Source organism: Triticum aestivum, chromosome 2A, assembly GCF_018294505.1.
Source record: "Triticum aestivum cultivar Chinese Spring chromosome 2A, IWGSC CS RefSeq v2.1, whole genome shotgun sequence".
NCBI lineage: Eukaryota > Viridiplantae > Streptophyta > Magnoliopsida > Poales > Poaceae > Triticum > Triticum aestivum.
In genome coordinates, this window is record NC_057797.1 from 77,874,437 (window position 1) to 77,887,671 (window position 13,235).

General features: G+C 46.2%; 2 protein-coding genes across 11 annotated transcripts; both read left to right on the top strand.

The window, feature by feature from the left end:
* Nucleotides 1–429: 429 nt before the first annotated feature.
* On the top strand, nt 430–3,987 carry LOC123187604 (uncharacterized). 10 transcript variants are annotated; one of them, XM_044599513.1, is made up of 7 exons: nt 433–959; nt 1,036–1,322; nt 1,590–1,802; nt 1,954–2,077; nt 2,558–2,671; nt 2,983–3,013; nt 3,683–3,987. In XM_044599513.1, the coding sequence occupies exons 4-7, from the start codon at nt 2,010–2,012 to the stop codon at nt 3,959–3,961; spliced, it is 492 nt and encodes a 163-aa protein (XP_044455448.1). In that variant the 5' UTR covers nt 433–959; nt 1,036–1,322; nt 1,590–1,802; nt 1,954–2,009; the 3' UTR covers nt 3,962–3,987. The 10 variants fall into 10 exon arrangements, 2 of the variants coding, with proteins under 2 accessions (XP_044455449.1, XP_044455448.1); XR_006494062.1 differs by having other exon boundaries at nt 436–959; nt 3,720–3,987; XM_044599514.1 differs by having other exon boundaries at nt 430–959; nt 1,590–2,077.
* A 4,323-nt stretch (nt 3,988–8,310) lies between these two features.
* LOC123184819 (uncharacterized) lies at nt 8,311–9,232 on the top strand. Its single transcript, XM_044596873.1, has one exon. The coding sequence runs from the start codon at nt 8,455–8,457 to the stop codon at nt 8,950–8,952; it is 498 nt and encodes a 165-aa protein (XP_044452808.1). The 5' UTR covers nt 8,311–8,454; the 3' UTR covers nt 8,953–9,232.
* The last annotated feature ends 4,003 nt before the right edge of the window (nt 9,233–13,235 follow it).

A 13,235-nucleotide genomic window follows, 5' to 3' on the forward strand; every position in this document is an offset into this window, starting at 1 on the left:
TATGTGGAAAGAAGAAAAAACATCTTCAGGCATATGGGCGAAGGTGATTCTGTTTTCTTTTGCAGGTGAAAATGAGTTTATAATTCTGTAATGATAGAGTTACAATCTAGAGGCAAGAGATCTTCAATAAAGAGGGACCCTCTGTGTGACCAAACATAAGTGGTAGACCCACTACGATTGTATCTCACCAATTGATCTGCTATTCTATTTTGATCATGACGAAGCTTCCGCGGAATAAACTTCCGGTCTAACGAGAAAGCTGTAATCTTCAGAACAATGTTCATGAACTAAGCAGTGAACTTTGAGACCTGTGATATATTACAGATAGTGCTTGAGAAGAATTGAACATACAAAGGATGAAGGGGGTGCTAGGCAGGTTCACGCCGTCCACGTGTCGCTATGAATAGTGCACAACAAACGCATCGAGCGAGGAAAAGATTAGGATTGGGACCTCTCTCTCCCGTGAAAATATCTTCTCTCTCCCTCATTCCGCTACTCTTTTTGGTGCCGCCGCCACCCCCTCCCTCTCGGCCGCAGCCTCCTCTCCTCCGCCTCCACCACCTCCTCCTCCCCTGCCTCTCCTCCGCCCATGTCTCCTCACCCCCTCCCTCTGCCTCCGTGCTCAAAAGGAGGAGCCGGGGTCGCTGCCGCTGCGCCTCTACATCGTCCTCACACGCCGTCGTCCTTGCCATTCTGCCGGTGGAGAGCTCCTCCATGATGGCATCCACCGGATCTTGCCGGCCCAGATCCACACGCCTCCTCCTTCCTCGGCAGCTCGTGGAGCCCTATGATGCGTCAACGACGCGTGACTGCACTAGGTCGTGCTTCCCGCCGCTCCTAGTCACCGGGCGCCGTCCCGCCGACGCGGCCCACCGCACGCTGCCACCAGCGTCTTCTTCATGGCGGTAGAGGCGCAGCTTGGGCCCGGGGATCCTGCCGGCGCCGGCTTCATCTCCATGGTATTCTCTCTTCTCCAATCCCCTCTTTCAGTTCTCTCTCCTTCTCTTTCTTATGTACTCTCTCCCTGATAAACAGAGAGGGCCGAATCAGGATGGATCCAAGCTGCCGACGTCTTTGCTGCCATGGACGAACCCTCATCCAGCGACCAAGGAAGGCAGGAGAAATCCCTCCTCCTTGCATTGTTGCATCACTGCATCCCCACGGTAGTCCAGGAGGAGCTCGACTGCCTGCTTTGAGAAGAAGAGATGGCAGGAGGATGAGGCATGGGCTTGACAAGAAGTGGGTTGGAGCAAGAAGTAGAGCAGACAATGCCCCTCTCTTCATTGGCATCTGCACAGCCAAATCAAGGACCTAAGCTCCTGGTAAGATCCTCTTTCATTTGTTTTCTTTTTCTTCCATGCCTGCATATCTCTAACTTTTATTAGTTTACCCTTCTAATTTGTGTGATTAATTTGTTGGTTATATTGTTGTTACTAGCTCCTAATTTGGGTGATGAACAAATGATTTAGATTTTGTGTGTAAATCTGAGACGCTACATTGGTTTGGAAGTGAATTTGTAACCTTTTGTTTAATTTAATGGCATGCTAAAGCTGATGCAGATGTCCTGTATTTGCTAATGTTGTCCATAGGAACCGCCCTCCTATGCCCTGCTCCTCTCGCATTGGCGCAAATTCGGCTCCTCCCCGCCTCCGTCTCCACGTGTGCAGCGACAACCCCGGGAGGAGCTCAAGCCGCAGAGGTGGTCCATGGTGTCGTCGCCGTCATCCTCGGCAGGAGAAGCGTGGGCTGCAGAGATGGCCGGATCCGTCCGATCCTTGCGCTGCCGTCCGTCCACCATCGAGGTTCGTCCCTGCATCCTCGCCTCCATCCTCTCTCACCGTCATGTACGCCCTCGTGGCCGAACGAGGCGACGTGGAAGCTGTGGTGGCGCAATGACATCTTTCCTTGTTTCTGTACTTGTTGAAACAATCAATGGCCTCTTTTTACCTGCAGGATAATGTGTTTGTTCAGCTGATCTGTATAGTTTCAATACCGGGTTGTTAAGGAGAATGCAGATGATGCATATTCCACGAGTTGCAGACCCCCCAACAGCAAATTCAGTCCTACGTTTTTTATGGTACATATTAATATTTTGCCGTGTCCTTATACTGCTTTGGTCAATCCAAATTGGGTTGGAAGGTCTGTTTTAATTTGGTGTTACCTGTAAATCATTTTATATGCTATCTACTCTTCATGATTGAAGTGTAAGTTTTGCTCCATAATTGACTAGAATGAAAGAGGCTTGATTCACATAATACCTAATAGAAGATCACTTTACTTTAGTTATGCAAATTCCTGGAGGGTGTTCCATGGTCGTCATGAGTAGCAGCTGCTGATATTGCTGCTTTCACCTCCGCGTCGGCCCCGGGCAAAGCTGCAACCTTCTCTTCCCCCTCCCCCTAATTCTCCTTATTTCTTCATACATTTGGTTATATTCTATTTACATCCCAAAGGTTTACAATTAACTGTACTACTGTGTTATTTTATTAGTAGTCAAGAGAAGTATGCAGTGTGATACTTAGTGTCGTATTCATTGAATTTTTTTGATCATTCAAAGGTTACACAGAGATGGCTGGCTCCGTCCTGCTCCGGTGATGGCTTCCATCCACCCGATGAACAGGACTACATGGGAGATGTATGACGACCTAGCAAACCCCCGTCTGGTCAGCAGGTACAATGCCCACCTTTGCTCGATTTGTGACTTTGGGAGGAATTGGAGATAGGAGATGCGGAGAGAGGTTGCTGGATGGCGATGCAGGCGTATTAGCGCCAACTCAAATGCCTGCAACTTGTGAGGAGTGATTTCGTTTATTTACCTGTGATGTATTAATATCTCTAGAATCTTGGGAAGAAGCTATTCACCATGAGGGTTTTAATTCTATGTCATATTTCATTTAATTTTGCTCAAGTTCGCAGCCTCTCTGTTAGGCACTTTCAGTTTGTAACTCGAAGCATCTCATTTTCTGGTATTTGCATGTTCAGGTCAAGATGTACATTCTGGCTGGGCCAAATGGTCAGTCCACTGTATATAGTTGCTTCATACTGTCTAAAACTGTTTAGCTGATAAGAACATTTAAGCAAGTTGTGTTTTGTACCATACTGCATCGAAATTTTCATCGAGAAATATTTTAAGACTTCACAGTTATTTCAATCTGCCTTCACAAAGTAGAGTAAATGAGAAATTTATTCTATTGGTTACAAATCAGTGACTTCTGGTACTTCAAAGTTTAAAGCAGTATACAGTATGCAATGGTCTGTAGAGTGCAATTGCTGAAATTTCTCAGTACTCCCTTCTGTATTTTGCTTTTTCTTGACTAAGGCCGTACCAAATTATGGTTCAAACTTATGTGTATTCACACATTGGATGTTGGCCTAACAGAGGTCATAATGTAAAATAGTCAGGGGGTCTGCTCTCTGCCTCGTGTGGATGCAACATGCTTGTCGAAATTTAATTCTGTAAAAGAGAAATACTGATATAACGCAATGATCAATGTGGAGTAGGATAGTTATAGAGTTCTTCCTCGGTTTTCATTGAGCAAAGATTGGACATGTTTGACTCTTCTGTTGCCGTAATTACCTCTCTAGGTTTGGAGAAATTTATGATCACCATGCACATCCCCATTACTTCCACTTATGATTTTGTATCTATATGTAAAGTCATTTGTCCTGAAATTCTATGCAGAAGTATTCTGATACTTTTCCTTATGAGCCGGTGGCAGCCAATGAGGGTTCCCCATCCGATGCTTGGTGCGGAGAAGGGGCCGTTCTCCTCTCATGCAAGCAGCCCAAGTGCTGCCTGATCCTTCCGTCCAAGATGGAGGTGGTGAACATCAATGTGGCGACGCCTGATGCGTACACGAGGCCGCTATGTGTTGTGTCTGATGTAATTTGGAACTCTGGAATTTTCATGGCTGAATGTTTGTCTTTGTGCTTGAATTCATTTGTGTTTGATGTACTATGAATTAATGATTAGCTTTCCGATTGACTTGGTTGTGTCTTTTGTCCGAATCAATTGAGAAAAATCTGAATATATAGCTGAATGTGGTGGTTTCACACATTCTGAACGAAGCTCGCAATGAGTATACCATGCTTCTGAAATCATGAGCTTATTTATTCTATGAAAAAGAGATAAAGTTGTAGTATAGTTTGCTCAATAGTGTGTGCAGCAGTATAGATTGAGCAAGGCACAATCTGAGAAGTAGAGCACAAAACTAGAAACAATGTGTGCATCACGTGTATGTTTGCTCAACAATGTGAGAGTATAAGAATATGCAGTACAGTTTGCTCAAAAATATGTGCATCCGTGCAGATCGAGCAAGGCACAATATGAGAAGTAGAACTCAATATCATATACAGTACTTCTGAATAGCAGTACATCAATAATCAGGAGGAGCTACAAAATTCACACTGAATCAATGAGTGCCGAAGCTACAACTTCAGACAAATATTTACACGAAAAGTTGTAGCCAAAAACACTATGGGCTTGTTTGGTTTGCAGCATAAGCTTGCCACACCTAACCTTAGTCGTGCCATAATAATTTAGGCATGTGTTTGGTTTATTGCCACACTTGTGGCTTGCCACATTTTTCTAGCCACTTGGTCCACATGTCATAGGCTCAACTTTTTCCCAATTCTTGCCACACTTGTGGTGGCCATTTTGTAAGCCACACTTTGCCTAAGCTTAGTTGTGGCAAAGTTAGCCGTGAACCAAACAGGCCCTATGTTCGACACAGTTCCCTCCAAAACATGGCCACTAGCGCCACCCAACTTCAACTCTGCGGCCGATGTTATAAGTGCGTGCTCTGGCCGCCTCACCTCACGAGCCTACATGCCGAGGGGGGCGCAGTGCGTGGCTGCGCCAGTCATTGGGAGCTCTGGATGTAGCTACCTCACCTTGGGGCCCCTCTCCGCCGAGGAGAGCTTCATCTCCGCAGTCGGTGTTGTCGGAAGGAGGGGGTTATATGCTAAGGATTTTTGGTTTTAGGGATGTTCTGGACAAGTTCATCAAGAATTGTGGGCAACTGAAGGATGATCTGCTCCGGGCAATGGCGAAGCTGCTGGAGCTTGTGGAGAAGGCTCTTACTAACGCTGGGTAACTGGTGTAGTGGACTTGGTAGAGATTGCACGACAGTAAAAGAATTTTATCATATAATAAATGCCAGCTTCACAGCAGGATCAATGCCTGAAGACAACAATCTGAACCATACTCTGTCACAGGTAAGATATGTTGCAGAATACCTTGACGATGCAACTTTACAATCCGAGGATGTTCTACACGAAATGAACAAGCATTATTGGGGATTGGACGATGATATGAAAGGCATGTGCTTTGGCCAATGACAACGCACCAAACACACCCACCGGGAAGAGCTGCTTAGACGATGAGGCCATCTTCAATACCGATGGCACATGCAACGATGACTCTACCTGATGTCCATGACCGCATATCTTAGTCATCATAACCTAAATGACCAGAGCTATATATATGATGAATCTCTGCCATGTAGCTTGCTTTTTAAAAGCAATGTAAATACACTATCATGATCTGATCTCATGCCTTTGTTTTGGCCTATAAACCTTCCATGCAATATAATATATAATGATATGCATGAATATCATACCTAAATATCCATTTCCTTATGTTTCAAAGATTTTATAAACGGTCTTTAAATATTCTTATTTACATGGTTTGAATGCTTGGCTCACGCTCGCCCTTTGCGCCATTGGCGCAACGGGTCATCTAGTCTAACTGAAACATAAGCTCAGTGTGTTGGATTGCAAGGATCATGCCCTACATCATCGCACGTAGCTCCGTTTCCACAACATCGTTGTGAAATAGAAATCTTTTTTTTCCTACATGGTAATATGTGTCTCATTTATAGCATAAAGATCATAGTACAAGTCACGTGTACACCGACCTGGCAAGATTGAAATGACAACATAATGCTATTCTTTGCACAAAGAAACACCAACCATGAAAGATAAATACAATCAAGACTGAAGAAACCCCTAAGCTTTACACCAACGCCCGTCACCTGCCTCCGGCACCACCATAGCAGTCGCCAAAGAAAAAAAAATACTGGTCACCTCCTCACCCGAGCTCGACGCGACTCCATCACTAATATGCAACTTTGCGCACCTTCAAGATGGCTCACAAATGGTGTGAAGCCATTACAGTTGAACGAATCAGACTAAGACAACCGGATCACCCTCGCACGACTAAGACGTCGGAGGAGGGAATCATACTTGTCAGCCATAAACCACGAACGTAGCACACGATCCACCATCTTCTAGATGCCGCCGGTGCAGACCATAATTTGCATCCGCTCCGAGACTACCTCCCAAGCCCCGCGTCAACACTGGAGCAAATGTCGTCGCAACGGTGGAGCCCGAGGACACAAGTCCATCACAAGGATGTCGTCGCCGTCGCGTCATTCTTATTTGAACAGACCAGTTTCTAAATCCATCCCCAATCACAGGATAGATCGCCTCGTCGGGAAGGGGTCTGAAACTTCTTTGTTGGGTGTTGCCAACAATGAACGACCCAAAAAGCTAAACTATTGGGGTCTAAAACCTGAAGCTACATGATCTACATGCATGGATCCGACGGCCTCCCTCATCACCGACGATCAAGGTCGTCAACGGAGGGGAGCCGCCGGAGGTCGGCGACGAAAGGACCTAGAGGCTGGCTAGATCGTGAAATAGGAAATACTTCCTCCGTCCGAAAAAGTTGTCCCAATCTTATATCCCTCAAATGAATGAATTTAACATTAATTTGATGCTAGATACATTTTTTTTTACAAGGCTAGATACATCTATTTGAGATACAAAATTTTTCGAACGAAGGAAGTACGAATCTATAAGCCGCAAAAATCACGCTCCCATTATGAGCCCGGAGTAGAATCCCGGTTGCTGCCATCTTCCGCATATGAGCCATACACGGACAGCGCAACCGTGTTACGTGGTGATTCTAATGTGACCATGTGCCAAGCTAAAAAACCGTACCACCTCACCCCAAGCATCGAGTCCTGGTCTCTGCCGACCACTCGTGTACCTCTTTGACTCTTCCTTACCTTCCAGTTTCTTACTGGCCCATAGCTTACAGGGAGGCGATTTGTAGCAACAACCAACACTATTTTTCTTTTGACTTTCACATTTTAATTTATTTTATCTTTTGAACCAAAAGTCCAATTTAAGATTGGTTTGCATATACACGTTCCTTATGATGATGCCTTTAACATGAGAAGTTTTAAAACCCCGCCAAAAAAAACACGAGAAGTTTTAAAAACTTCATCACTCATCAATTATTTTGTATTATTTTCTTCTTTGTTTGTACAATGGAGATTATATGATCAATATTTTTTATTTTCATTGTTGTATTTCCTTGCTTATTAACATGTATTTTTTTCTTCCTTATTTGTACAAAGTGAAGAGTATATGATTAATATCAATAATTACCATTGTTGTATTTCGTTCTTATCACCATCCATTAATTAAGTAGTATTATTTTCTTCCTTGTTTTTCTAAGGTGTAGATTATATGATCAGTATCAATAATTTACCATTGTCATATTTCCTTACTTACCCTCAACCATTGACTACACAATATTTTCTTCCTTATATGTAGTAGGTGGAGATTATATGATCAATATCAATAATTACCAAGGTTATTTGCTTACTTACCCTCAACCATTGATTACACAATATTTTTTTCCTTATATGTACTGGTTGAAGATTATATGATCAATATCACTAATTACCATTGTTATTTACTTACCTACCACCATCTAGTAATTACATATTATTTTCTTCTATACTTGTACGTACTAGGTGAAGATTATACTGATCGATGTCATTAATTATTAAAATTTGAAAAGTATCCTCATATAAAAATTGGCAAACAAAAAATTTGGGGCAAAATGGTAAACAAAATTGACTACTGCTCCCCACTTCACAAATATAAGATATATTCTAACTTTTTCCTGAATCAGATGTATATAGACATATTTTAATATGTTTGCTTACTCATTTTAATCCGTTTGTAGATCATATTAAAATGTCCAAAAGATCTCATATTTGTGGACGGAGGAAGTACATCATTCTAGAAAAAGTACAATAGAAATGATGCAAAGGCTGACCAAGGATTTCCTACATATATTATCCTGAACTCACACCAACTGTCCAACATAATCCGAGGGTTTCAGTAGACCAACTAAAACCCAATAGTTTATCGGCATGGGCATCGTCGTCGTCTTTTTTCCAATTTTTGCGTGTGGCGAAGCAGTGGGAAGCTCTAGCACTCGTGCCATCGACCGCACTCCATTCATACCCTTTTAAAAACCGTGGGTGCGCGCTATAAATACCAAGGGTCTCCGTCCACCTCGCCGCCGGAGACAACCACCAAACCCACGCATCCCCAGCTCCCCTCGCCTCCTCTTTCCACAGCGCGGCGCCGATGGCCACGGCACACTGCTACCCGCCGCCGCCGCCCATCGCCCACGCGCTTCCAAGGCCGCACGCCGCCGACGGCGCCGTTGCCCTCCTCCCCGACGACGGCGGCAGCGACAGCGAGAGCGTGGCCGAGTCGTCGTGCCCGCACCCGCGCGTGCGCCGGCCGACGGCGAGCCGGGACGAGGAGGAGGAGGAGGACAACGACGGGTGCAGCAGCTGCGTGGAGGTGGACGAGTACTGGGGCTACTACCAGCAGCAGCAACAGCAGCATCCGCAGGAAGCCGACGACGAGGAGGAGGTCAGCACGTTGAGCGTCTGGTGGAAGAAGAAACGGGCGGCGGCGGCGGCTAGTAGGGCTGGCGGCGCGTTCCCCTCGGCGTTCCCCTCGGCGGTGGGTGGTGAGGGGGAGGAGAAGAAGGCGGAGGACCCGAAGCGGGCGGCGGCGCGGCAGGAGGAGGACCGCAAGTTCTGGGCCGACTGCCTCGCCACCGGGTACCCCTGAAACCCAGGAAAAGCCATAGGTCGGCATGCAAAGGCCATGGCAAAGAAGCCATGAGCGCCGCCAACCGAAACTGCAGCCGCTCAACCCAAGCGTATGCCTACCTTTGTTTGTTTCTTTCCATTTTTCTTTTGATTTCCTTGTACATAATATTCAACGGAACTCCTCAACAAGCCACTGGGTGGCGTATTTTGACCCCCGTAAAGCTCTACAGAAAGACTCGATCTTCTTCTTCTTTTCTTGTCGTTGCGGGTGAAAGAATTGAATTGAATCTCCGTGCAAACTAGTACTACTAGAAAATACATTTTTCTTTTCTTAGCTTGGTCTAGATGGGGGGTGGTCAATTAAAGCAGCGGCGGGACGCCAGGGCCAGTGGCATTGCCGGCGGCCACCAACCGGTGGAGGGGCATGGGTGCCAGGAGAGGTGGCAGGCAAGGAGATCTCCTCCGCCTCCGCCGCTTTAAATCCCCGTCCTTCCTCGTCAAACTCCCAATTGGACACACGCACGGCGGCCGATCACCGACGGGGCATGGCATTCCGTCCGTCCTAGGCTCATGCAGTAGGTCCTAGCCCGGATCGCGGGGCCTCCGGTGGAACGTGCGCCGGTTGCGCGCGCCAACGACCGGCGGGGAATATGGTCCACGCTCGGCCGCGTAACCATGTGTGTGTGTGTGTGTGTTTATGATGGGTTTGGTGCGTAAAGCGGCCGGGGTTAAATAAGGGGGGCAAGGCCAAGCTGCTGTTGCTTCTCCTTGAGAAAGATGGTTTCAGTTATGTTTAAAAGAAAACTGGCGGCTGTTGCTCAGCTTCTTTCTTTCTTTCCGAGCTACAGCTGGTACTGTAGTTGGCTTTATAGAAAGACAGCACGTGTGGCACGCAGCTGACCATGTTTTCTAGAAAGTCTAGCACCTAAGGCATTGTCATAGGTGCCGGCATCCCACAAAACTCATCGATTAAGAAACATGCATGAAATGGAGCGGAAACTTTCTGTTGTAGAAAAACAGAAACGGAGAGAAAAAACAGAAATGAAAGGGCAGTTCATAAAACAAAAACGAAAACAGAATTTTTTATGCGTGTTGGATGATTAGAGGGACTGTGGTATCCTCAGCCCATCAGGGTTCAAATCCTATTGCTCGCATTTATTTCTGAATTTATTTTAGGATTTTTGGCGATGCGCATTCAGTGAAAGGAGACGTGATATGCCGGCTCAGTCTTTCGGAGGTGCTCATAGGAGTAAGGTGTGCGTGTGTGCGTTCATAGGGATAAGTATACGCGCGTGTATATAAGTGTTTGCGTCTGTACTATGTTAAAAAAAAAAACCTTTTTCAGCGAAACAGACGCAGAAACGGAATTTTCCATTTTCGCTAATACAGGGATTTCCGTTTTGAATGTGGACATATGGCTATCTTATAGTCCAACAAACACATAATTAGGCCCTTCAGATAATGAGCAGAATAACCCATATGACCTAACTTGTACACTACTAATGCATCGTGGACACTTCTCGTGCTGAGCTGGAGTGTGTACTATAGTACAACTATTCAAGCTGTCAACTATGTAAGCAATGATGTCTGAACTGTGTTCAAGTCCACTATTATGTCACCGGTATGAGCGTATGAGCACTATTGTGATTTAAGATGCAATGTTTGGATGTTTGACGCCTTCCAAGTTTTTATATTGCCAAAGTTGTATATTTATGCACAAATTGATATCTCATTATATATCCACGACATATCTTAATATTTTAACGCCTTCCAAGTTTTGTGTTGTCTCCCAAGTTTTTGTGTTCTCAAAGTTCAATGGTACTTCGTTGGTTTCATTGTGTACTTTGTTGGTTTTTCTATGATTCAAGGGGTCTTTGGTTCCGGTGAACACTCGCTTCCGTTTCGGTGTCCATTCCATATTCGCTTCGGTTTCATTTCTTGTGCTATTAGTTTCCACTTCTGAAAAAAATATATGAAAACAAAGGCAATATTCAGTTCCATCCGTTTTCGCTCCGTTTCCATCCCTAGACGCATAGATGTACATGATCTCACATATTTCCGCCAAAGAAGGTTGTCACGTCCAAACTTTGTGCTAACTACCTGAACTGTCTTTGGTTACCTGCCAAACCAAAAAGGAGAGCGCTAGGCGTCAACCGACTGTAGGGAGAAAAGATCAGCCACCTCTCCAACGGTCTGATTATCATGTGTGTGCCCGTCGGATTGGGTCAATGCATCGTCCTCCATGCCTTCCACGGTCGCATCCCATGCACCGCATTGTCCTCCTCCCGCCTCGCATCACCCGCACTCCACTCCCCACCATGCACAACAGATGCCCCCTTTGTAGCATCGGCCATCCCTGTGGCGCCCATCTCCGCTCGTTCAGATGTTATGGCCACACAACAGAGCTGCCCTGCCTCGCAACGTCGTTGGACACTTGCAGCAACATAGCAGGATTGCAGCATCACTTGCACATCCTAGTGCCCACCCCCCACAGCACGCCGGTGAGGCGTCCATCCTTGCAACACCGGGTTGTAGCAACATCTGATGCTACGCCCAGCCCCTTGCAGCACCGGTTGTGCCTCGTCGCAACATCTGTTACAACCACCCCTTGCAGCGCCGACACACTCTATGTTTGCAATGGCGACGAGGTCCTGTGATTGCAACACCGTTGAGAGAGAGCCACCTTGCAGCATCAGTCACTGCCTTGGAGCAAGAATGGTTGTTGCTATCACTTCGTGTTTAGCACCGGCCATCGGTTGTACCACTCTAGCGAGGTTTTGCAGTTGCACTGTCTAGCCCCATGCAGCATCGGGTACCCTATCCGGTCGATAGAGAAGGGAACGGAGGGTGCTTGCGCTCGTCGGGGCCTTGCAACACCATAGTCGTTGGAAACAAGTGGGATGCCCATGACGCACTGGGTGGCTATCCCCCATCCTTGTAGCAGTCGAACCGACCTTACAACGCCGACGCTTGGGTTGGCATGAGCAAACAATGAGTAGCGACAACACCTCCTCTTGCAACATTGTTGCACCCGGGCAACACGACTTGCAACATCTTCTCCGCTCGCAACGATGGCGCGGTTCGGCTTGCAATATCGCATCCTCATCTCCCCGACTCTCTGTGCACACGACCGAGTCGGCTAGCTTGCTCGATGAGGTGGAGGGGTGCTGGGAAAAGAGATGGGGACGATAGTCAATAGGAAGAGCCAAAAGAGCAAGAATCCGAAGATGAGGGGATGGTGTTTGAGGCTTTCATCGACGGGGAATGATGGGGTACGTGTATTGGGAAGGGCCTTAGCCCGTGCTAGGCGCCCTGCCTCCACCACTGGGTGCGTGGTGGCAACTTTACCTGGCAAGCGTACTTCACGTTGGTGCTTTGCCGAGAGAGATGAGTGCTCTATGCCGCAAGATCAGGCAGGTAAAAGAATACTCAATCAAATCAAATCTTCCCAAAATCAAAACTTTCCTTTCTTTCCCCTACGAATACTCAAATCAAACCAATTCCTATCAAAATCTCAACTAAACAAAACATTTTCTTGCACTCAAATTAAATCTTACCAAAATCTAGAGTATGATGAGTGTAAGCCATATGCCACCTATAATTAGCGTTGAACTGACCACAAATGTATGAGCTCGTTGCAACGCACGGGCGATTAACTATGATATTATAGAGTACTCCCTCCGTCCGGTGAAGAGTGTACATCTAGTTTTAAAATTTGTCCATAAAAGAATGTACTTCTATCTTCCCAATGCACTTTAAAGTGAGAAAAAAATACTTCTCTCTCATCACATGGTAATCAAGACCAATAGCAATCTACACATAGTCTTCTTAATTTCTACATGCACTTAGCTCATTGAGGGTTGGGTAATTAAAGAGGAAAGAGATGGTGGCTTGCACATTTTCAATGCATTTTTCACTCAACTCCATAATTTGTTCTAAAAAATTTAGATATACACTCTTCACCGGACAGAGGGAGTACTAAGCATACCCCTTGTCACACATAGGTCACGTCTCTCCGGACCAAGTGCTTGCTGAGCCAGCGAGCAGAGCAGGATCTACTACTCTGTGTCAACTTCAATTTCCGAAGTTTGCACTGTTGCCATCAAATGGCCGGCGGCAAGAGATGGCACCTGTCCACAAATAAAAGTCATGTAGAAGTCCCAGTGCCACCGTGCTACCAACAAAGGGCAAGCAAGCAAGATCCCACCATATGCCATGCCGGCATGGAAGGGAACAGTTAAACTAACCACGCACGGCCAGCCAGCCATGCTTATCGCACAGGCAAGATGAGTGCGACCCTTA